This window comes from Girardinichthys multiradiatus, chromosome 12 (genome assembly GCF_021462225.1).
Source record: "Girardinichthys multiradiatus isolate DD_20200921_A chromosome 12, DD_fGirMul_XY1, whole genome shotgun sequence".
NCBI classification, from domain to species: Eukaryota; Metazoa; Chordata; class Actinopteri; order Cyprinodontiformes; family Goodeidae; genus Girardinichthys; species Girardinichthys multiradiatus.
Window position 1 is genome coordinate 32318105 of NC_061805.1, and position 26333 is coordinate 32344437.

At 38.9% G+C, this 26333-nt stretch overlaps 1 protein-coding gene across 2 annotated transcripts in view; it reads right to left on the reverse strand.

Annotated features, from left to right (window-relative positions):
* Positions 1–357: 357 nt before the first annotated feature.
* coro1ca (coronin, actin binding protein, 1Ca) overlaps positions 358–26333 on the reverse strand; it is a 38097-nt gene continuing 12121 nt past the window's right edge. For both annotated transcript variants that reach the window (XM_047381079.1, XM_047381080.1), the window contains exons 2-11: positions 23608–23804; positions 8880–9002; positions 7559–7688; positions 7253–7434; positions 4354–4473; positions 4061–4165; positions 3814–3959; positions 3573–3630; positions 3182–3424; positions 358–2862 (exon numbers count right to left, since the gene is read on the reverse strand). In XM_047381079.1, the coding sequence (XP_047237035.1) occupies positions 2743–2862; positions 3182–3424; positions 3573–3630; positions 3814–3959; positions 4061–4165; positions 4354–4473; positions 7253–7434; positions 7559–7688; positions 8880–9002; positions 23608–23802 (1422 nt within the window). In that variant the 5' untranslated portion in view covers positions 23803–23804 and the 3' untranslated portion in view covers positions 358–2742. The remainder of the gene's footprint in view (positions 2863–3181; positions 3425–3572; positions 3631–3813; positions 3960–4060; positions 4166–4353; positions 4474–7252; positions 7435–7558; positions 7689–8879; positions 9003–23607; positions 23805–26333) is intronic.

Sequence of the window (26333 nt, forward strand, 5' to 3'; positions counted from 1 at the left end):
ATGAACAACAGTGATATGTTGTGTGCCATATCTCTCCTATCTGTTATACTATCAACTAACGTTAGTTAATGGATATAAAAAGATTTCACACACAGTTGTTTCAAACATACATCAGCACATCATAATTGTCATTCCCATCCCATTTGGTTCTATGTCAAGTTGCTCCAACATTTCATATAAAAAAAACTGAACCTGCTGGTAGATATTAAGTGGCAGTCATATAACCACATTTCCTTACTGTACACTTTACAGTCAAAGTGTGGATGAAATGTCCCCTTGGTGGATTAAACCCATGTTATAGTCTGTAATAAATATCCAGCAAGAATCCACTGAAATGATTCAAAATCAACAATGAGCTCATTTTAAAAATTCTTTATTAATTTTCTTATAATCAATGTCCGATATTTGAAGCAAGGATAATGAACAAAAAGAAGCTGAGCAGACCTCACCGAGACTTACGTCCCAGTTGGCTTTTGTCTGATCTAGTTTCTCAATTTTCATACGCGACGGAGGATCTGTTTATCTCTTATGGTGGTATGGCAAGGTGTGAGGAACACAAACAGGAGGGGAGAGGGGGAGACATTTAAAACCCACCACCCAAACAAATACCCTCTTTAGCACAACCACAAAAAAAAAACCAAAATGATTCCTGATCATATTTACACAGCTTTCACTCATTTTTCTAGACCTTAATTACAAACATACACCTACCTTTCAGCATCACTTTCACCTACATTGTCCCTTTGGATTGCTGTTAGTTACTAAAGTTCTTGCACCAACCAACGCTATTTAATAAAATCTACAGAGCGGCAGCCTCATTAGATTTCCTGTTACCATTAATGCACAACTCGCTGCTCATAGTGCATCTTGATGGCCGCTGACTTCCAAGGCTTTGCTACAGCCGACAACTTCTTGGATTGAAATCAATTTAAAAAAAAAAGATTTTTTCATACCCGTACCAAGAAGAGAAACGTCAGAATGTCAGTGGCTCAATGCTCAGATTAAACTGAGAGCATTAATGCTGCCTGTAAGGTTCAGAATGACTGGCAGGACATCATGGTGTCATCCAGCTTGGTGACAAACAGCACTTGAGGAACAGTGTGTCAGTACGAAGTATAGCACCTCAAAGTGGTTTTAAATCCAGGCACCTTTCAATCCCTCCATTCACAACTCAACCTCCCACACTCACTTCCAGGGTTTCCTCTATGGCACTTTCAGGTCTGTACAGTGTTAACAATTAAAGGCAAACAACAGACTGAACCATTAACCCGTCTCAGCGTCCCACTGGGAAACAAATCTAAAACCTCAGAAAAATAGAGCTTCTGTTGGACCACAACAACTCCGGTTGGACAGTCCAATGGTTCTGGTATTTAGAACAACTACACTGACGTCAGGACAGAATTAACTCACAGGATCTAAACGTGGAAGTGCTAAGAGGGATAAAAGCACAGCTGGAACAAGAAACAGGATAAAAAAAAAAAAAACATGGAAGTGGTATCTAAACTGTTCAGTTTTCCCAAATTTTAGGCAGGTCTCAGACCTTCAGGAACATCCAAAATGATGGACACATAAGGGCCCAAAAACATGAGGCACCCACTAATTCTCAGGTCTTTACCTTTCACCATGAACAACTTCTTCCACAATATCCAGCTTTATCATAAGAGGCTCTGAAATAATCAAATGATGTCATTTCTTTTTAAATTGTACAGAAAACACAGATTTGGGTTGATGGATAAAAAAACCCCCAAAAAAAACAACCAACTACAACTGACTACTACTGAGACCATTTAAAACAAACACTGAGATTGGAAGCTGCACGTCTTCCAAAAACAAATACTTTTTCTTTGTGGCAATGATTTAAAAATGTTAATGCTGTTCTTTCCATGTGCAGCACACAAAGCATAAACCAAGTGACCAGCGTCACCAGATCAGAGCAGACTGTTTACAGAGAGAGGAAGCTGGAAGTGTTCTTGGTGCTTTCGGGAGCAGCCAATAAGATCAGTGGAATGTCCTTTTCTAAGTTCAGAGTGCATGTAAATGTAGCAGGGAGTAAAGGTATGCAGAAAGCAGGAATGCATTTGTGCAGTTTTAACTAAGAGAATAGTGTTGACTGGAAAACTGGAATGTATTTTTTTAAAGTTTTAAATATCAACATGGTTCATATGAAAGTTACATCACCCGTTTTTAAAGTATTAAAATGATTACATTTTCCTCTTTTTATGAACAGTCTACTTCACCAAGCTTCCTTGTTTGTATTTAAAATGGCCTCACAGAAAGAGAAAGAAAATACTGTTCAGTAGGTGTAAACAATTTAAATTTGGCAACATTTTCGTTTTGGGACACTGCAACATGAAACCCTGGCACCTACTTAAAATTGTACAGATATACTAAAGAAAAGTGGAACTGTTGTCGTTTTGGCCGGTCTAAAATGAGACGAATTAAGACTTTTTAATACAACTAGGTAAAATAAAAGACTGACTTAGAATAAAAGGAATGTTCTTTGTCACAAAAAAGCAAAATTACTTTCTGCTAAATTTACCAAATCCTTCTTATTCCACCTGTGTTAAATTGAGGGTTGGGATCTTGCTAAGAAAAAGTTCATCTGGAATGTTGCTGGGGATCGTTGGTTGGCAGGACTCAGACCGGACGCCGTCAGAAAGACAGGCGGACTTTCTCACCCCTGCCTCCCAGTTAAAGGAACGTCCTGAATTGTAGTGGGATAGGGGGGGGAATAAAGGGTCTTTAAATGGCAACTTTGGACATCTGCTCTTCAAGTTTGATGATTCGCTTCTCCTGACTGCTGATCAGGTCCTTGAGGGATTTGATTTCTTTCAAGATCTCCTCCATCTTTGCTTCAGATTTCTGTAAAGGAAAAGAAATGGATGAGAAACTCTTACCATCCTCTTTTTAATAAAAACAGTGACATTATAGATGCGCCGATCAGGCTTTTTCTGGCTGTAACCGCAACACTTTGCCTGTCTCAATAAGTAGCCATTTTCTTTGGCTTAGTTGGAGCTGAGATAGCACCAGTTCAATAAAAAACCATGGCAAGAACCATGATTAGATTAGTTTTTACTCCTCCAGACTTATTGTCCAGCTGTTAAAAGTAGTTAATAGACCATAAATTCTAAAGTGACAATCATGCACTCTGGAAAACAAAGATAAGGCAAAAAAAACTCACAATTGATGGAGTTGAAGAAGCAGGCTTGTTGGCAGAGCTCGAGTTCTCTGTCTTCTTGTTGACCTTGCTGTCCAAAATGTTCTTCTTGACCACCTTGAACTCTCGGTTCTTGCCCGGGACGTAGCCGTTCTTTAGGGATATGAGGATGGGGTCTCCATTCTTACCCTCGAACCATTCCTCTGCCTCCAGGGCAGAGTCTGGTCCTGCTGTGTCTGGGTACAAGTCGTCCTGGAACAGGTCCGACTGATAAGAAAGGAAAAAGATTAATAACAAAACAAACAAACAATGCCTTTAACAAGAACAGGAGGTAACTGTGGGGTCGGTTATTAACCAGGCGGAGTAGGAAGACTAATAACTGTATTTTAATTTGTCACCTAGGTTGTGGACTCACCTTCCTTGGTACGGTCATCACAATAGGCTCACACTTTCTCTCATGCAGTTTATAGAACCTGACAACACACAAAGACAAACTGCTTTATTCACAGTCCAGTGTATTAAAAAACAACAAAGACCAAGATGTAGAGAGATATGAACCATTATGACTTTACTGCCTCCTAGTGGTGAACTTATGAAGGATGCATTTAATGAGGTTATAGAATAAACATTTGAGATCCCTCCCAATCTTTGCTCACCTTGCAATTTCACACTTATTGACATCAAGGCCTCTCTTGGGCATGTAGCCCATGCCCCTCTGAGGCTCCTTGGTGACAAAGGTGTTAAGGAAGTGAACGTAGGGAGCCTCATCTGTGATCTCAAAGTAACGAATGCTGCTGTCGCCCTACAGAGAAATAAAGTTGTTCGTTTACTTCTGCTGCTTAAGAATATTTTTGTCTAATAATGTCTGACTCATGATAACAGATGGCTGAAGAGGAAACACACCTTCCCACAGAGGTAAACAACATTGGTGTCTGGGTCATAGAAGGGGAGCAGCACTCCATTGCTTGTGTCCATCTCATTGACAGTCATCGGCTCCTCCATGTTTTGCTAAAGAAATAGAAAAGAATAAAATAAGTTCATCCATTCGGAGCTTCATGGATCATAGCTGTTGGAGATTTTTCTGATTCTTTAGGTACATCTAAGGCCAACACATGTATAAAATACTGCAGTCTGGAGAGGACTACGAATATTAAATGAACTGATGTGGTGAGGTCAGCACTTATGAATCGACTAACCAGGTTCCAGAGAGCCAGCTGCCTCTCACTCATGCGACTGAAGCCGGTGGTGAGGATGTTGCCATCAGAGAGGAAAATGGCCCTCATGGGTCGAGCGCCCTCGTGCGCCTTCTCCTTCTCCTGTGAAGCACGTACCAGATGTGCTTATTATCATCACCTCTCATGAGTTTGTGTTAGTCTCTGATACACGTTCAGAGTGAGCTCCACGGTGAAAATGTCAGAGCATCCTATAAAAGTTAGATTATAACTTATCCACAATAAACTGCTTAATGAGTTGTTTCCTTAGCTGCAGGTTCCATTAATCCTGAAGCACAATGTTGAAAATTGCTTCTGATTTTCAGTGTGGTATTTGAACATTTTGCTGCTTTTCTGGCAACTGGACTAACTTATCTGCTCCATTTCCAAATCTGTGACCTTGCATTTGTCAAATAAAAATATGACGATTAATGAGGATTCTTTAATGAACAATTTATTAATTTTTGTGACCTTATTTTGCTAATAAAAGTTCCAAAACACAGCAGTTTTACTAGGTTGTCATTTTAACCAGACCCAGTTTTGGAACTACGGGTTCAGTTTAACCTGAATTTGGATCTCGAGTCCCAAAATTTGTAAAACGGCCTTCTTTTATTTTTAACAAGTTATATATAAAAAAAAAAGCCCATGAGGGAACAAATCTAATCTCTGACATTGGCTATAACGGGTCTGTGTAGCATTGTTTCAGCATCAACTCTGATGAGCAGATATGCAAAAGGTTAGGATGTGTGACCTGAAGCAGCAGAGCAAATTAAACTTTTAATATTAACTTTCCTGCTGCCTGATGAAAACAGAACGGAAACACTCTACCCCCCCCCCCAGAGTTATGTTTAATAAAGAATCAGGAGCTTAGAGTCAACTTCTGTGCAAAAGCAGAACACCTAGAATGGGTTCAGTCCATGCTTTGCCAAGATGAAACATTTTTTTTCCATTCATTTAGAATCAAATTACCGTGTTTTTACAGCGGAAAAACTTTTAAATACTTTAGTGACAAATCAGCTACAGAGATTATCTCACTACTTCCAAGTTAGGGATTTCCAGATATAGTAGGAGCCCATATCTCCACTGCCACAGCCTCCTCTTCATTTCCCCTTCTACACCCACAAAAGACCCTTAACGACCTATAACTACACCATCAAATTCATGGATGTTACGACTGGGATCATCCCAACAAAGTGAATCAGCTGACTAGGTGGTGAAGAAACAAAACTCAGATCCTCAAAAACGTCTCTAACTTCCAGGTACTGGTTCTGCACGTAGGACCTCTCCTTGAATGCCAACAGTACAGAACTGGTAAAGAAGACAGAGTTTTATTTTCATAAAAAACACCTAACCAAAAAACATCATATGTCCCATTTGCCAGTTGCACAGGAACAGAGATGAAACCACTCAACATGGTCCAGAGTTTCTACTTTTTACACCTTTTTCATGATAGAAAAACAGACTTTTATAGACCAATTTTTTCCTTCAGTTTTCTAACATTCTGAGCATTTGTGTACAGAGAACATTAAACCTGCTTTAATAGTAGTTGGGTTTAAATACTTGTAGGTTTCACAAATATTGAAACAACACAACCTGGGTTCCAATTTTCCAGGTGAAGGACTATTTCACTGCTTTTGTGGCATCTGAACAACCTTAAATCACCTGTATTTCAAAATCTATAACAAATGAACTTGTCAATTAAGGAATGGAGAATCCAAGACTAAATGCAGATTCTTTTATGCAACTTTGCCCTTATCTCGTTATTAACCATTAACAGATAGCAGCTTTAAGTTTATTTCAGCATTTTAGACCAGGTTTAAGAACCACGAGTCAGTTCAATTCAAATTTAATGTTGTCTAGAGACCAAAGAGGGAGTGAAATGCCACTTTTTGGATTTTTTAATTAGTAAGGCAAAAAAAAAAAACTAAAGGATGTGATTTGGCAAATGCAATATGAACTACGCCAAATTATTTAAAAAAAACAAACAGCAATTTGTCCAAATTCAGTATTCATCCAGACCTAGAAAATGATAAAAGCAAATTCCATACTTTTCCAAGACTGCGTAGGAACCATGAGCGCCATCGCTACTGCCTAACCCCTCTTTCACACAGACTACGTTCGGTGTGGCGATTCACATTGGATGCATTTAGGATTCGCATCCAGTGCGAATGCATCCGACAACAGCTCGGCCATCTGTTAATTTACATGCTCGGTCATCCTCCAAAAATAGACTCCATCTGTATTTCTGAAGGACGACGGCTCTTCGTCACGCCACAGTCCCACTGGGAAAATACCGCATTGACTAGAATGGCGTCTATGTGCGACGGAAAGCAAATCCCACGGATGATGGAGTCTTTGTGAATGAGGGGTAAGAGATCACTGAATGCCACTCACTTTCCTGGAAGATCTTTTCTAAAAGTGTTTGCTAAAACCGTCTCAAACCACAGTCAAAGATCCCTCGTACCTCGAAACTTAAAACTCATTTTAAAAACAATAAAAGCGAGAAACCCTTTTCATTCAAAAGACAAGTGTACCAAGTTCAGACTGAACTGTGACATTTAAAAGGGAACAATTTGTGCAATGAATACAAGCAGAATGTGAGAATGCGCTTTAGGCATGGTACAATAAATGTTTTCATTTCCTTTTTAGATTTGTTTATCAGATGTTTTTATTTCCCAAAATGTACTCATTCATTCCGTCTTTACAGGCTCTGCAGCGATCAGACAACATCTAGTTTCAGCATAATTGTGTAGGAAAAAAAGTATTTTTGTAAATCAAAATAAGTAGGCTTAACCCAATTTAACTGCACCGAGAATAAAATTCACTTCTAACTACTTCTGATAGTGTACAAAAACTGCAAACGGTTTATTGGGAAGGAGCTTACAGCAACAATGCTCTCCTTGCGGGGATCGATGACCCGGATTGCCTTATCCTTGCAGGAAGTGCAGATAAGGCTACCGTTGCGGTTCCAGCACACATTGTAAATGACATCAGGATGCATGTCCTCCAAGGAGATCATGGCCTCTCCTGTGGCCACATTCCAGATGATGATCTGGTTGTCACAACCTAGTGAGAAATTAAGTTAACCAGATAAAATACAGTATACTGCTACTGAGACAGAAATAATGTTATTGTTCAATTTGAACTTTAAATTCACGTAACCTTTAAAAGATGAAGGTAAATCTCTTACCGGCACTAAGGAGGACATTACGTGCTGTTGGATGCCATGTGATGATTCCCACACGCTTTGAGTGGCCTTCTAGAGCCACCACAGGTTCAGACATGGAGGACACGAGGCCATTCTCAGGAATCTGCCAGACCTACACAAGACAACATGTATGAAGCTCAGGAGAGAAACAGACCTCAGGGTTCTCGCCAGCGCATTTTAGCACAGCGGGCCGCTACGCTGAAAATTGTCACCGCTACGCTCCCTCTGTGTGGTTTTTATGTCGGCTATAGCACAAGCACTGAGTCTGTTCCCGCTTCCTTTCACCCTATGACCCTGTGCCACCGCTAACGGTAAAGCTTCCTAAAATCTGCCCACCCTTACCTACCTGATCCACCATTGGACCCAGTTGCTATCACTTTGTTAACAGCGAGAAATGTTCATGAAACTGTGCTTCCAGGACTAACCCATTGTTTCACAAATGTTTGTAGAGGCATGCTGCATGGCCTCTGTGTTTGATCCCATACGTCATGGAAGTGATTGGAACGCGTCTCAGTATTTTTGGCAAAACAGTGCAGTTACTGGCTGTATGGTTCGTATATACTAAAATATTATTAGGAACCTGAAGGGGGCAGCATTGACCAAGACATGTTATTTCTGACAGAGATACAATCAAGTTAAAGGGAAGTTCAACACAGCAAGTGAAGCAATTTGAGCATGAAACACCAAAAAAAGCTAAACAAATCTAACTGTACAGAAACAGCAGAAAGTTAGGAGCTGAATGTTAATCAGCAATAAAGCCAAACACTCTTGGTTCGGTCAGTAAACTTAAGAGAACACAATTCAATTCATTTATTCCAACTTTAAAGAATAATTGACATATTAGCTGAACAAGTTGCTATTAAATTTTTCCATAATTTTACCATGCATGCATTTCAATAGAAAAAACAAAAAAAACATACAAAAAACACCACAATGCAATAGAGAAATTAATCCCTAGTCTTAATCACTTTTTTTCAATGTTAAAAGCTGGTATGTTTCATCTTTGAAAATTAATCTCTATATTTCGCATCCCAAATAAGGCCATGTGGGGAAAAAAGGAACAGTCAGTGACCTCAGCTCTGAGGTCACTGAATCATTCCTCCGCTCTGATTCGTATAATACATATTTGAGCCTAATCTAAGCCAGAGGGTGAGGCCTGCACCCATCTCTGAGTTACAACAGCCAGGCCTCTTGCAATAAAAACATGCAGCCCTTCATCACTTATTAACCAAACGTTGGACTCTGTCATTTTCTCACAATTAGGACGAGTGATTTCAGGTACAAAAGAAAAGGTACACCTTACCATCACTGTGCAGTCTTCGGAGCCGCTTGCAATGACCTGGTCGTTGTGGGGGCACCAATCGATGTCTAGCACAGGGCCTGTGTGACCACATACTGTTGGGTAGGATTTGTCAATGCGTCCTGACTGTAAAGATAAACACAAAAACAAAAACAAGATTAGTCTTAATCAAGTCTGTGTTTTGAAACGGCAAATGTGGCATAATCCTAAATCCCACCTACAAAAAGAAGCGCTCACAAACAAAAGCTGGATTCTTCCCACATAAATGCATTGTGTGATGTGTGGAATGAAGCATGAAATAAAGGAAAACTTTTGAATGTTAACCAACAAATAGCCAAAAAAAAACCAAACAAAATAAATGTCTCTTTGTCATGCTTAAAAACCAAGGGTTTCTGGAGCTACACAGAAGTCAGATTAGATGCAGCTCCAACATCTAAGCCATTGTAATTAAATAACATTATTAGTCGTGATGTTCTGCCAAGGTTCGTAGCTTTACATTTAAGCTAGAAACCCTAAATCAGGCAATGAAATGTGCCTTTTACATAATCTACTTAAACAGCTTGTAAACTAAAAGGTCACAAAGTTCTGAGATACACAGATACAGAACACCTCAACACAACTAAATGAGGCTCTCACATGTTCTCTACTCTAAATGCTAAGCTACCTTTGCTATAATGTCTTCGGGTGTCTTAGACACACCCTAGTCTGCGTTGACTTCCAGTACCACCACAGGGGCAGATGATGTCACTTACTGAGCAGCTCTGCAGCAGCAGCTCTATTTAAAACTCTGTCTAATAGAAGAAACAGTCTCACACTGCCTGCAGCTACTCCACCATCCCACCAGGAAGAAAAGCAGGAAAGACCGAAGAATAGCTAATAAACCTAAAACCCCATTTTCTGTAATTAATAACAAAAACATTCCAAGCCGAGACTTAAAACTGGAGAACATTGTTTATGTGGATACAACAGTGGAAATAAAATGTATTTAGTGCCCATAGAAGTAATCAAAATGGATAGGAGCATTGTATTAAGTGGTCCTTCTTTGTTTTATTTGGATCCCTATTGGTTGCGGTTCTCTGCATCTACTATTCCTGGTTCATACACTCAACATAAACATCAAAAATACACCCAAAACAGATATACAGATTAAAAAACAAAAGCTCTAAACCGAAAATAAAATATGCAGTTATGAAAGAATGTTTTTACATACAAAGATACATTTATGCAATACATATACCATATCCTATCTATACCATATCTAAAACCTACATAATCAATAGGACACTTTGCAGGATTGATAAAATTATTCAGTTATTAGGCAGCAACACTCTTATGCCAATCATGTTTGTAAGCTGCCTGATCCAACAGCAGTTCTGCCGCATGCAAACGTTGGTTTCCTTTATAGTGCACTGGGTGGAAGCTGACTATTAGGTTCGGACAGTGCAATTCAATTTAGTCTCAAAGTTCAGATTCAGGATGGGTTACTGGACGATGTAACTCAAACTATTAGCCAACAAGAAAATTATACATTCAGTGCAGTTTTGTTCTGCTTTGTCTCCTCACTCATTGCATTGCAACTAATATTTTGCATACAACCATCAACTTTGTTTATATGACTGCTTTACAAAATGTAGGGAAATGATACCCACACCCTTTTATTTTCCACCATTACACCTACTCAGAGACAACAATAGCTTTATTTACTTCTGTCATTTAACTGTAAAACAACATAGTCTCAAAAAGCCAATTTATGTAGTATTTCAGCATTGTTTTTTTTGTACCTACAGGAACAGGCTTAAAACATTTTTAGATTTTGCTAGAAAGAAGAAAAGATGATTACTGCAACCAAAAAGTACATTTAGACTTTTATGGTCAGCTTTGACCCAACACTTCTTAAAAAAGGTCAAAGCCATCAAATATAGAAGAAATCAACAGAAAAGAGCAGTATGAGTCAACAATTTAATGCATGTCAAATCTTCGATAGCCCAAACTAAAGATACTTAGGGTAAAATATGCAATTTCAGCTTCGATTTACCAGATGACTGGTTGCTCTGCCCACTTCAGAAAGCTCACTAGCAAAAGAACAAGCGAGCTACATCAGTAAGACGTGAAAATGGCATCAAAGCCAAAACCCAAATACAAACAACTGAAAATGCAAAACAGAGGCCGGCAAAATTAAGAGTTAGAGAATGAAAACTCTCATCCATCCTCCTGGTATAAAACAGCTTGTAATGGCCAAGCAGTCTGAACTGGATTTGTAAACACAGCAGCACTGAAATGTTAGTCTGGTAGGTTGCCTTGTTTGTTTTTGTCAGGTTCTGTTGAGAGGTTGTGAACAGTCAATATCTTGCATCTTGCAACCAGAGACTTTAATGTAAATAGGTGTTTCATGCAGTGACAAAAAGGTGAACCCCTTTGAAATGTTTGAGATTGTAGTTCTTTCACCCTGGCAGAAATCATCTTTGGAACTGGTCTCCTCTGACTAGCTGCAAGGTCAAGTCTCCCAAGGAAACTAATACATTTATTCAAATTAAAACTGATCAGAAAGCCATCTACTGCAGGTCAAATATAAGATGTAATTAACTTTTTTAGAATCATGTTTTAAAAAATGCTATCTATTTTGTTCCTTTGGTTCAACAAAATCTTGGTTCTGTGTTTGCACTAGTTCTCTTCCTTGAAACCAAATCAAGCTGCTTCCAAATCCAAGGCAGGCACTAGTTAGAAACCTTCATAGAAGCAGTTTGTTTGGTTTTTGACCTGACAATAAAAAACATATCAGAGCTATAAACAGTTATCTGGCAGGTATACACGAGCCAACATGGACATTAAAGTCTACGGTATGTGAGAGCAAAGTTTTCTTATGTGCAAATGATAGAATCTTATCTAAACCTCGCCATGAACAACGGCTCACACCCTGAAACCAACTCTGACCCAGAGCTGACAAAAAGCTAAATATGACGCCACTGTTAGCAGGAATTTCTGATCCACCATTCAGTGTCGGATAACGCTTGTAGTTTGAGAAAAATGTGGCCTCACATGCAGCAGAGTCCATTGAAAATTCCTCTTTCAACTAATTAATCTTTAAACAAAAAGACATGACAAAATCTGTGCATGCTGGACACATTAGACCAATAATGTGCTTAACAGCCTATATCAAAGTATTCTTGTATTTGATTGCCTGACAGCAACTGGAGCAGGATGCAAAGCAGGAAGGAAATGGACTGAATACCAGGTGTAGCAACAGAAACGACATAAACAAGTCTGAGAATAAATCATCTGATTGGAGATAAGTTCAGAAGTATTGAAATGACAAAACACTGTTCAGATAATGTTAAAGTGGATCACATTCAGTCTAGTTCAACATAACTTTCAGTAGTAACACTGTCTAACCAGTTCTGACGTGTAAAAATATTTCAACAAGAATTTGTACTGTACACACATTAACTCAGCCATCATGCTGCCAAATACTTTAGGAACAGAAAGTGCACTATCAATGACCCCTTAATGGTACAATTAATTTATTGTCTACTATGTAAAAGTCCTTAAAAATCAGGATCAGGCCACTTAAAAGACTCCGTTTGAAACTTGAAAGCTCTACGTTATCTATTTCCTACTCAAGAAGGACCAAAACAGTAAGGCCTTCATCACCTTTCCTGCCTTGGCCTAAAGCATCTAAAACATGTGTATGACTAATAGGAACATGTATATGTTGAAAACAGCTTCTCTGAGGTAGCACTGCAGCGATCAGGCTTTTACCGGCCGATACAGATTTTCTGTCGCCTTTGAGGTCTGACCAGCCAATTCAGAGTTGGGGCTTTTCAAATGACAACACAAACTCATTTGTGTTTAAGGTTTTAATTTGACAGAAACTGTGGTGTAGGTCCTTTGGTCAAGGTGGTATTTTATTAATCTGACAACAAAAAATTAGGGCATATACAATTGTCCCACTCATGTGTCAAAGCATCTGTTCTTTATCTAGTTTTGTACTAGTTAAAAGAAAGGACGCATTCATTTCGGTTCATTCAGGCTGCGGCAGGGCGAGAGACAAATCTTGGACCAGAAATCAGCAACGTAATTTTAATTCCCACATCTCTAGAATAGTGTTGAAGTTTGATGTTTCGATGCATGTGAGTAACAAGGAAAACAGTATCTGATCAAGCCACAATCAATGAAAATTGTTGGCCTATCAAGTGTTACATCACTATATTCAAAAACACACTGAATTAGTTATATTCATGAATATTTAGTTAAAACATGATGGCCAAAAAGCTACTTATAGATATCCTATATTTTACAAATTGAAACGTAACAGGAAATTGACACTTTATCTGCTTTATTACCGGAAATAAAATAATGATAAAAATCCTTTCTAAAAGGTCCTTTAATTACCAGCTAGCTAATATGGCTGCAATTCAATTCAGTTTTATTTATATAGCACCAATTCACAACACATGTCGTCTCAAGGCACTTCACAACAGTCAGGTTCATACATTCCAATTAATCCTAACAATTGAACAGTGCAGTCAGAATTAGTTATTTATTCAAATTGGATAAAACGTTTTTCCCAGCAGATTGCATCCAGTCAGTGACTTACAGCATTCCCTCCTCCTGGATGAGCATGTAGAGACAGTGGACAGTCATTGGCATTGACTTTGCAGCAATCCCTCATACTGAGCATGCATGTAGCGACAGTGGAGAGGAAAAACTCCCTTTTAACAGGAAGAAACCTCCAGCAGAACCAGGCTCAGTGTGAGCGGCCATCTGTCACGACCGACTGGAGGTTAGAGAGAACAGAGCAGAGACACAAAGAGAACAAAGAAGCACTGATCCAGGAGTACTTTCTATGGGAAGGAAAAGTAAATGTTAATCGATGTAGCTCCTTTAGTCGTTTCACCTAGAAAGAAAGAACAGATAAACTCTGATCCAGTTTTCAAGGTTAGAGTCTGAAAAAGAGCACATAGAGTTTGTTACAGTTAAGCTCAGTCAATTGCCATGTCTAGGAGAGAGAAAGGGTTAAACACTAAAAGACAGGGCCATGTGGATCATCGGTAGAGGGTGAGCATTAAGTTGTTGCCAGCAGAAGCTCGGACGATGCCCCTCTCCAGAAAGGTGTCACAGGTAGATACAGAGTCAGACCAGGTGTAGCTTCTAGGAAGAGAAAAGAGAGAACAAAGTTAAAAACTGAAATAACAGCAAATAATGCAAAATTGGAGAGTAGTGTGAGAATGTAGCGAAGAGGGTGAAAGTGGTCATTATGTCCTCCAGCAGCCTAAACCTATAGCAGCATAACTACACAGATAGTTTCAGTTCAGATTATTTAGTTAAACGGCGCTTATTTACAATAATGTCGTCTCAAGGCACCCCACAAAGGGTCCCACTGATGGTCATTGTTATACTAAAAACCACAAGGATTGGGGATACCTCTCTCTGTCAGACTGATTATAACCATTGGAAAAGAGAAGGGGTCAGACAGGTAGCAGAAATGGAGGGTGTGTTTGCACCTAAACCATAACTGAGCCGGTTTAGGCTAAACCTGACTCCCCCTTACTTCAACCAACAGGGAGGGAAGAAGGCTTCATATGCACAATAAAAAAAAAAAAAAGGTGCAACATGCAATTGATGTCTTTCTGCGTCGGGTTCATAGCAAACAGAGTCTATCCAGGTACTAAAATATATATATATATATATATATATATACACACACACACACCCCCACACACAATTAAACATGTCAATCTCTACAAGGTTTTATTAAAAATGGTCTTTTTAGCTGGCATCTTCTGTATTGCTACTGCAACAACTTGGTTTTAGTTTTTAAAGTGAATTTTACCACCTCCTGTGCTTAAAATGTCAAAAAATACATTACAGGAATAGAGACTTTGAATGCATGGTATTTAAATAATTACCTAATAGACATTGCAGTCCAAGCAGATCTTTGCAATGCAGATTATGTACAGTGATATTGCAATACATTCTGCAGGCTTACTAGGGTTATTAAACTGTAAATAGGGATGTCTATCAATGTCCTACACTGATAAAAATGAACCCCAGCTGGCACACACTAAACAGGGCACTACCAGACTAAACCAGTTCGGCAAGCATTTCGTTTTCAAGTAAGGTGGCCTCCAGTTGATTCATCAAACTACAAATAAAGTAAGGTCCAGGTAGTTTTTGAGAAAGAATAAAAAGTACTTACACCTAAAAACCATACAGCAGCTCCCCATACAAAATGCAGGGTCTAAACTCACTCATACACACACCAGTCAAGCAGCTGAATACCTAATGTGTTCATGACTAAACTACATTTCCTTTGAGAGGAATGTCTGAGGCCTCAAAACAACCAGTTGCATGGCAACACGTATGGCTGCAGAAAACGAGTGAATCACAAGGCGATAGATAAAGTGCACCACTGACACAAACACAAAGCGAAAAAAACATGAACAATATTCCCTCAAGGCAAGAGAGGACATTCTTTTCATTCAAATAAGAGGGCTGCACACTTCCTCTCAGTTCAACATGTGATTCTCACACACACACAACACTGAAGGGTCTTCATGCATACTGTCCAGAGCTGCTCACAGCTACATGGAAATTTCCACTTTTACAAGCCCTGGTGAATGCAAACAGCTGAGACAGTGACGGGAACAATGCCATTACACCTGGATGTTCTTTAACAATATATGATCTGATCTGATCCATCTTTATGATCAGGTACGAACAATACCTTACAATAAATACACAAATAACAATAATAATATAAAACTAACTTCTAAGAGCTAGAGCTACACACAGCAAACATAAAATGAACAAAATACACATTGTGCCTAAAAGTCACAAGAACAAGAACAACCTGATTACAATCTACATAGTAAGTAAAAAAAAAAAACTACATTATGTTAAAAAGAAATAAAGTAGAAGCTTGTTTACTAATTTGGCAACGCATGTGGAACAACTTGACAGAAAACCTGTCAGTATTTACCTCTTCAGGTGGATGCTGTTGGGAGTACTGAGGAAACTCATGTTCCTGCTGCGGTGCTCTGCAAACATACATGTCACAACATGTTGCTGCCAATCAGAGGCAGACTCAACACAATGATCTACAGTTTAGTGTGGGCTAGTGTTGGTAGAGTTGTTGATCCTGTCCCGACAAGAGTCATACCAAATGTGCAATCTGGTGGAATGGAATAGCTGGAGTTAGTCTTTTTTGAGCGTAAAGTACAAGTTTTGGTTTTTATACATCACGGTATGTCAGAATTAGTGCTGGGGAAAAAATAAGTCTGCTGAGAATCCAGAAAAGCCAGAGCAACCAAAAGCTTTGTTCTACAAGTGTTACTAAATGATCAGTAAATATTTGTAATATTTTTGCACTCACCGTTGCTAATAAACTGGCACCTTTTCACACCTTATTTTGTTTGTTATGAAGCTGAATGTTGCTTTTTCCCTTGGAGAAGATCTAATTTTTGATCTAAACTGCTTTTGTCCAACTGTCGCCTTTCTCCCGGTTAACTGTAGAAGTGTACAAATTGAGATCTACCATTTTAGTAAGGTTCTGACCAGCCCAACTGATTTTAGCAGATTCATAATCCTCCTTCAGAGATGTAATTAACATAATTTAAAGTCTAATTTCTTTTCAGGCATGCCTGCCTCCAACCATCATTAAATATTTATATCAGATAAAGAGGTGACGTCACACTGTATGTGAGAGCAGTCAATGTAAAACAGGGCTTTAAAAACCTAGGCTAAAGGATTTTGAGATGACATTTTAAACCGTCCTTAGCATCTCATATTAGTAATGCTAACCGTACTAATCACTAACAGTACATGTCACAATTGAACTAACAGTTAAGAACAATGTTACTCAAACCCCCTCACAGATTTAGGTCTAAAGTAATCTTTTCATTTTATCAACATGTTTATTCCGACTGGAAGTAATTTTAATATTTCAGTGGCCCTGCCATAGTCTCAACTGAATCCGATAGAGAATCTGTGGAGGGAGATGCAGATTAGGGTGTTGGAAAGGAGGCCTTCCAACCTAAAAGACGCTGAGCTCATTAAGAAAAGGTAAAATACCAGTCCAGACATGCTAAAAGCTGGTCAGCAAATATAAGAACGGTTTGATACTTGTTGGCAATGCCAACAAAGATTTTTCCATTGATTTACTACAAAGGGTATAAATGGGTTGTAAAAATCTAAAATTCTACATTTTTCACATTGTTTTATTGTCTTTGGTGATATGCCCATCTCACTTCCCATTAGAAACTAACTTTTTTTGGTGGATAAAATTAATTTTAAATCTGCCAGAGGTATGAATAATTCCAGGCTTAACTGTAACCACTGACATGTCTAACTAAGTTGCCAGTGTGTTCAAGGCCCAGGTGCTGAAGTCAGTAGTCAGTTCATTTTTCAATGAAGTTCAGCAGGGGGTCATCAGGTTTCTGCTGTATTACTGATCAACCAGCTCAAATGTAGCAGCAGTGTGAACATCGCTGTGTTCTAGGTTATACAAGTTTGTACTTGACTTGTTTTTTCCTCTCCGTAATTCCACCCTTAATTTAATATTAGGTCCTTCTGTAGTATCGTCTTTGTTAATTATGACTATGGAGTAGTATAGCAAGTGCAGGTGTGCTATGTTCAGTTTAAGTGTTTCAATGCGTTTGTTTTTTTTGTTTTTCTTATGGTTTTGTTTTTTGTATTAAAAAAAAAAGCTCTTGCCCCCATCCATGTGCAATCCAGCACCTGTGCTTAAAACAAAAATGGTGTTTGAAATTAGTCCACAATACAATAAAACCACCTGGAGTACATAACAATGGACTGCCAGATTAGTGTAGCAATGTACACTCCAGATTTATTTTAAAAATTGTGCTATTTACAGCATGCTTTTAAATGAATCTGAATTAAAATAATCCTGCACCCATTATTAGTAAAAAATAATTATACAGCTTCATTTCAGAGCATGCTACTTATAAATGAATATATAAAACTTACAGCCCTGACAGACGGACTACAATAAAATAACTATTTAAATACGGATTTAAATACACTGAATGACTTTCTGACGGAGGCAACATCTGACTTGAACCCAAATCTATCATCTTGAGCACTTCTCACGTTTTGGCCTATCCCAGAACTCAGAAGTGTACCGACAACGCAGGAAGCAGCCAATGGCAGAGCATGAGGAAATGGTCTTGGAAGGCTGTCAGGCAGGGAGCAGTGAATGACCATATATGGTAAAATCTGCAGTCAGCAGGAATGGGCGGAAAAGGCAGGGAGAACTTAGCAATACAGAGGTCTTTAAACACAAACTGACCAAAGTATTGTGAAAGACCTAGGATATAATGTACATCCAAAAGGGTTATGCACTCAGAGACAGAATGAAGCTCGGTTAGAACTAAAGGTGGTTTGAAAGAACATAAATATTGTGTCATTGTGCACATACCCTGGAATTACTAAAAGCTAAGACTGAGCACAGGATGAATGGATCATTGAGGGACTGAATCCAAATCAAATATACTCCCGACATGATCATGCTCTCTGCATAATGGATAGCAGCAGGCACACACACAGCCTGGAAAAGGAACGGTTCAGCTAAAACAAAGTCAAAAACTTTCCAATGCGTATATTAATTACTGTCAGATTTTTTTCACACAGATTTAAATCAAAGTATTTGCAATAATCTCACTATTTTCCTATTAAGCACATAGAGAGAGGAATCACCAAATACTTGGTAGTTGCCATCACTCCCACAACTTCCTTCATATGGAAATCAAGGAATAAATTAGCCGGTGGTAAGAATAAGAAGGGGGAGATTCAAAGCATGAGGGGCGAGAAAAGTCTGTTTAGGTGGACATCTGATCCGTCGTCTGTATATATCTTTGTGTTCTGACAGAATGAAATGGCAATAATCATGGCTGTGCTGAGTCAAGGGAGCCTGCAACATTAGCCCACATCCCAGGGAGTCGGACAAAGAGCCACCCCATCACAAAATGAGGCTCAGACTTCAGCTTTGCTTAAAATCTGGCAAGAACCTCTAAATTACTGATGATGCTCTCAAATTTATGATAAAAAAGAAGGTATTTGAGAACATAGAAATATAGAATAGACATAGTTGTTCAAACTCCCATTGTTACATCACTATAACAATGACTGGCTTAATTGGAAAGGGGGAAGGAGCATGATCATACTTCTCCTTGCAAACTAAACCCCCAGCCCCTCCTCCTAATACCAAAATGCAATAATGACAAAGGGCTTCAGTGGGAGTAAGTGCAGGACAAAGGCCAAAAGCAGCTGGCGGCCCACAGAGACGTACAGCTACACAGCACAGGCAGATGGTTTAACAGAACAGATGCATCCTTGCATTACAGATGGGACAGGGTGAGAGGGTTGCAGCATTGACAGGCCTAAAATAAAATAAAACCCAAATCATTGAAACTTCCTTCAGTAGAGGTTAATCTCACACATACAGCAGCTGCCATCAACAGCTCCAAAGGCTTTTACAGAAACGTACCGTTCTATTCAAATGATAACACAACATTCCCTTTCTATACATTACTGCATAGCATGTTAGAATATCATTGAGATGCTACTTTATTCAAGTAATTCAACTGAAATACAGAACTCTTTATAAAGCCTCATTACACACCACTGATACATTTTAGCTACAGATTATGGCTTAAAGCTAATCAAGACTTAAAATTGGAGCATAACAGGAGGCCAATAAAAACTATTTATAAAAACAAATGTAATGTTATGGCCTACAAAATGATGAACAAAACTGCTGACCTGACCTATTACAGCAATCGCCAACTCTTTCCACAAGGAGGGCAAATCACAGAAGATCCAAAAAGTTGGTTGTTCACAGACTGCTGTATCCAAACATAAAAATGGAAAGTTGAGCGGAAGGAAAAAATGTGGGAGAGAAAATTGCAAAAGTAACAAGGATAACCGCAGCCTTGAGGAGGATTTTAAAGTAAAGCCTTTTCCAGAGAATATTAACAAAGAACGAACACCGAATGGAGTCACTGCTTCCAGAGGCAGCAAAAACTATTACAACCATGTTAAACCACTCGAGAATCTGAGACAAAATCAGAAGGTTTTTTCCTAAGGTTAAAGACTAAAATGACTGCTTAGTGCTCCAAAATTTAATTTCTCAGCATGACAGCTCACACTGTGACAAGTGTCAATATCTGGTTTAATGACCATCACTGTTCTTGTTTAGCCAGCAAACTCACCTGGCCCAAACCTCAGAATCTATGGGGTATTTTTTCTGAGAAACTGAATGTTGTATTTTTATTAGAAGAGTGTGTATTAGAGTGGCTCGGTTGGTAGAGCATGCACACCTTAGGCAGAGGCTATGGTCGTCGTGGTTGTCCAGGGTTTGATTACCGGTCTCGGGTTATTTGCTATGTCTTACCCTTTCTTCCTCCCCCTTCTTTCCTGTCTGGTTACTGTACAATAAAAGCCACTAGAGCCAACAAAATCATTAAAAGAAACTAAAGAAAACAAACAAAATCGATATAAACTAACCCTACTTCCAGCAGCGCTGCAATAACAGACACTTAGCCCCTCCCCTCCATACAGCCTCACCTGACCAAAACAATGAGCTGATGCTGGATGTTTTAAGCTCTGCTGGCATGCAGATTACATCCCCAATTTTTTTTTTTTTTAAATCAAACATCTGCGACCCTGCCAACAAGGCAAACATAAAAGTGTCGTTTAGAGGTACTTTCCCTATGAGGCTGATTGACAGATTGGTATCAAAATGATACCGCGTACTTGCTGCGCCAATGTTACATGCTAACGCTACGACACTGATGTTTGAGAGTAACTTTAAAAGGCCGGTAAAGCTCCTGTATTTTTAACAGTGAAGTAGTACACCTACTGGAAAACATAAGCTAACGCTTCATGTTTAAATATTAGCTTCATGGACGCGGACAGCTTATCATGGTATTTAGCGGTCCGAGCTCCCTTATCAAGGTATGCAGTTCAGAACCACCCAACGCTCCGTTCTAATCACGCAACGCCACGTTCTAATCACATATTGAATGAATGAATGAATACATTTGCGTCCTTGTTTACACTGTAAAATATATGTTTTGTATGGGTGAGATCCATGTTTGTTTCTAAACATTTTTTTTAGTACAGAATTACCCTTTATTTGTCCCCAAGTAATACAATTTGTTTCATTACTTAAAAAAATGTTGCAGCAGTATCAAAAATTGTATTTTTCTTACCATCTGTATTGAGTTAGAAATTATAGCATCAAGACAACCCAAGTGTTTAACTAATCTTTATAAGAGTTGCATTTCGAAATGAATTACTTACATGTACTTGAATTTTGATTTCCTGAGATTCACCTGAAGTTTATTAGACTTAATCCCACACCGAGCTCTGGTGTGTAATACTAACTCACTGGAATGCAGTTCAGAGCTGCTAAAATCTCAGCAGACCCCACACACCCTGCACATAAACTGTTTAGTTTTACCTTCAGGCCGTCGCTACAGAGCACTGTTCACTAAAACCAGCCGCCACAAAGACAGTTTCTTCCCCCAGGCTGTTTCTCTGATGAACATTTAATAGAGTACAAAACAACAGCATACAGATGTTGCAAATGCACCTTTTTTATTAGATATGTGTATATTGTACATTGTAAATTTGTATATTCTGTAATGCAAAAACAGAACAAAAGAGCAAAGTGTACCGGAGTCAAATTCCTTGTTTGCATGTACGAACTTGGCAATAAAGCTGATTCTGATATACTGTTTGCAGGAACAGTCTTGTTCCACTTTTGAGCGCTGCATTGCCTGCTGATGCCACACTGATATTTCCAGACAGACTTGCTTTTGCCAATAAATAAATAAATAAATAAAACGTATTGTGAGAGAATTGCACAATAACAAAGGCTGAAAAATAAATCTAAAGAGAAAGAAAGATCACAAATTCAAAAAGGGAATCTCTATTACTTCCACAAAAACAAAAGTTCAAGTTTCTAAAACATTTTCTGTAACTGAAATGTGAAACCGGTTTATTTGCTGTACTCTGCACATTGTCCATCATCATAAAATACATACGCAGTTTTTCTGAAAGATGGTCTTCTCTTTCAGCTCCAGTTTCTTAATCAATGGAGTTCTGAGAGGAGTTAAATACTACAGCTGAAAGACTGGTCTTTCAAGTCCATGCGCCTGATTTTAGGTAATTGCCTGGGGTTTTCTTTGCCTAAGAATAAGTGCCTCCAGCAGCAGATGCAGTTGTGAAAGCAGAGTTTGTTCTCTGGCTGCACCTCTGCTGTACATTTCATGGCACGCAGAGGGCAGCTCACACAAAGATAGACTCAGAAAGACGGGCAGGAGAAACATGAAAGCGCTGAGCCCACAGCCCACTTACAGCACAAGCCCTGTATTGAATGAGGTGCTGAGAGGTGTAAGCTGTGTGGCGACAGCCACGAGGATCCAGTCCCAATGCTAGAGCCTTCTCATATGGCAGCGTAGCACTGTACACTAATTACAGACTTGGGGACGATCTGTCAACAGATTGCAGTGCTTATGTCAGTCATGGTGTTAGGAACCGCCACACTGCCAGTGTCTGCCACTGGTGAAAAGAAACAAGAGGCTAAACAGTTAACCACCATCAACTATAATGACATCCAGTGGATTTTTTAAAATAGGACAGAGGCCAGTTTAAGATCTGCTGCACATTAATTAATCCCATTATGACAGCACATTTAGAGACAAAGGGCAAGTGTACAGTGTACACCCACTTACTTTGTTCACATTAAGATGCTCTTTAAAAGCAGTCTGATACAACAAATGTCTAAATCTTAGGAGTGATTCCTTATATGGAGAAAAGAATCAGGACACTGTTAACTCCAGAGCTTTGGAGTAGTTTCAGGTTTACACGTAAGGGCGTGTCAGGCAGCCCGCTGGTAAACATTAAGCCCAGACTACACAGATAGGATGCATCAGCAGTACTGCTTGTAGGAGGAAATGTTTATTACAAATAACTGTTTGTTTTATAAAAATTAAAAAAGTGAAAACAGTGCAACCCGCTAAAATAAAAATACTTCAGGTTAGCTTCATCCAAATATATTTCCAACTTAATCTGATAATATTAAGTAATAAAATGTACACAACAGCAGCACCTTAACCAAACACACTTAAACTAAATAAAAAGATGCACTGATAAACTGGCTGTTGACTGGGATCGGTCAGCACAAGCGCTACCAGGCCACTCTAACAACACTCTTATGCCTTTACTGAGGGAAAAAGACTCAAAGGTAACCGTTTCCAGTATCAGTGAAGGGTTGAAAACTCAAGTCAGAGGAAACAAATTAAAAGGAAACTTTATTTTCAATGACAAGATGTGCATGTAGTTCATTCAGGCTGAATGGAGCATAGCACAGTTGCTCTGTTTTATTGTATTCAGCTTTCAACAATCTCCGTTTTTCAGGAATCATGTTTGTAAATGTTTTATGCCTTTTGGAAATCCGAGAGTAAAAGGTATGGATCTACAGACTCCGGTCATGAATCTCATACTGGTGGTACTTGGGCTGCCAAGTAAAGCTAGTATCAGCGGGTCAAAGATTTGAAAAACACAGAAATCGGGAGTTGAGCACAAAATTCTGATCAGTGCATCTCTAGTTCACCAGTCTAGATCTCTCCAACAAACTGAAAACAGCTTCTTCCAGTGCTGCATTCACAATTAATACTAACACATTCTCTACTAATCAAAAACCTACCTTATGAAGAGGGAGAACGAGAAAAGCTCCACCACCACTGGCTTCAATAATTATGGCAACAAACTTGGGGTTGACTGCACAGAAGGCGCTGTCCCATGTTACCCTTGAGACCCGGATGTCATCGTAGCATTGGTCATTCTTCACCGCCTGGCCAAAGACATGACGGAATTTGCTCTGTCGTACAACTCGTCTCATATCTGCAGAGAAGGAGGAACATTTAACATGCAACATTTGCTTAAAGTCATAAATAAATAAAAAAGCACAAAATTCTGCAAACTAGAAGGCGTGCATTAAGCAGGATTGGAGTGAGGAGTATGTGAAAGATTTAAGACATAAGCCATTTCACCCGCACACTTCAGTCAATTAGTAAAGGCCGAAAGCATCTATTTTTTATTTTTAACTAATTCTAGTTATAGATGCGTTTAGCTACTCCTGTCTGTTTTTAATCAGAGGCTAATTTTGATTGCTAAAAGCAATCTAATGTTATATGTAATATTTCCATTACAAGGCACAAATTAAATGGAAAAAAACATCCTTTACAATATCTTACAGCTTTTAAACAGTTATCAGTTATTTTGCCGTCCAATCTTCCACTGAGTCAAATATTAAACATCCGAGATTCTAGGAGCATTTATCAGAGGAACAGGGCAGAAAGGGTCACTTCCAGAGGGGGATATGACATATCCAACCCAAACAAAAACAGGCTTTGTGGTTGGTTCAGGGAAAATCCTCACCAAGACAATCTGTTGGCAGACGAGAGCGTTTTGGAAAACATGCTCATTCAAAGGGGTCAAGTCCCACTGCTCTCTCTAAAATAACAGACCTCTTCCAAAGATAATGGAAAGCTGGCCAACATCAAAAAAAAAAAAAAATAGGAAAAGAAACAGGTCCAACTTCACCTACAAATTACTAGAAGCACGACTTCCATAAGTTACTTTTCGAAGCTCCTCAAGCCTTATTTTGAAAACTAATTTGCTCCGCCCCACGAACACATTTCCAGTCTGAGTCACCATGACCAAAGCAATCCGCAGGATGTGGGACATGTTTTGCAGGTGGTTTTCCCATTGCGTGCATACAAAGAAAAGAATCATTAAAGTGAGGGGAGAAAAAGAATGTGACTGAAGCTTCTGTGGCTCCTTCTCCAACACAAACCATGCATTGCAACACAAGAAGCAAGTTGACTCTGCTGGAAGGCGGGAGTGGCCGAACAGCCCAACTCCTACATAATACAAAAGTAAAGTCATGTGGGATGGTGGTTAGGTGATAGCAAGGGGTGAGGCATGTTTGCTTACATTAATATTTGCTTACACAACACAATACTTGTGGTAGTGGGGCCTTTTAACTGCAAGATTAGCCACACCAGTCAAGAATGTATAAAAACTCGTTTTAATAATCTCTTATGTGTCCGATATGAAATCTACGGATCGTTGCGTTGACAGTGAAGCCTGATCGTCAGGCATGTTCTGTATATGTACACAAGGCAGCTACAAGGAAGTCGCACGTTATTCTGCTCAGTGAAGGTCCAACAGTTTAAGGAAATAACACTGACCTGAGGACATTTTTGACTAGGGACAACATGTTGGTGCCTGCATTAGACAAATTAAAAGTGATGGCTCAACCGTCTTCAGATGAGAATATGGTGTGAATGCTTGTGTGAACAGGAAACACAGCAGGGCTTAAGACAGGGCTAAAAGGAAAAAAAAACACGTACATCTCATTGGGAAGGAATTGAACAAAAATAAATCATTCAATTCATTTTTCATTTCTCTGCAGACACTAGGGCTGAAACAATTAATAGAGTATTTAAATAATCCTGAAATAATACTAGTAATTGGCATATCGTTAACTGGAGTATACATACTCTAAAACATGTCATTTGCTGAAAGAACAACCAACTCAGAGCAGTAATTAGACTATAATTGTACAAAAAAATACCTTTGGCATTTAAGATGGAAAATCTTCCATGTCTGTAAATATGGTCTATCCAGGTTCAAATTCTGTAAAAACAATCTGCTATTAAAAACCTTATGCGATCTGATTAATAAATCGGTTAATCAAAAAAAAAGAAATTTTCAACAGATTAATCAATCAGAAAAATAAATTGCAGCCCTTCACTGTACCTAAAGTAAGTTCCGAGGTCCTTTGAAAAGCTACCAATAAAAATACCTGCATCCATCTCAACTAAACCACAGCTGCTGAGACAGGAAAAACTTGCCCTCGGTTTCCACAGGGGGTGACTGGCTACACATATCAAGCATAAGCAAATCATTCAAGGTAAAGCTGACAACTTCAGCAGATGTGTGAAGCTCTCCTCCTCAAGGCATTTTGGCTGATTCTGATTTTTCAGAACAATCACTGATGGGGGGGCGGAGCATGGCGTAGAGGTAGAGTGTGGAGCCCACATACAGGTCCTTCTCAAAATATTAGCATATTGTGATAAAGTTCATTATTTTCCATAATGTCATGATGAAAATGTAACATTCATATATTTTAAATTCATTGCACACTAACTGAAATATTTCAGGTCTTTTATTGTCTTAATACAGATGATTTTGGCATACAGCTCATGAAAACCCAAAATTCCTATCTCATAAAATTAGCATATCATTAAAAGGGTCTCTAAACGAGCTATGAACCTAATCATCTGAATCAACGAGTTAACTCTAAACACCTGCAAAAGATTCCTGAGGCCTTTAAAACTCCCAGCCTGGTTCATCACTCAAAAC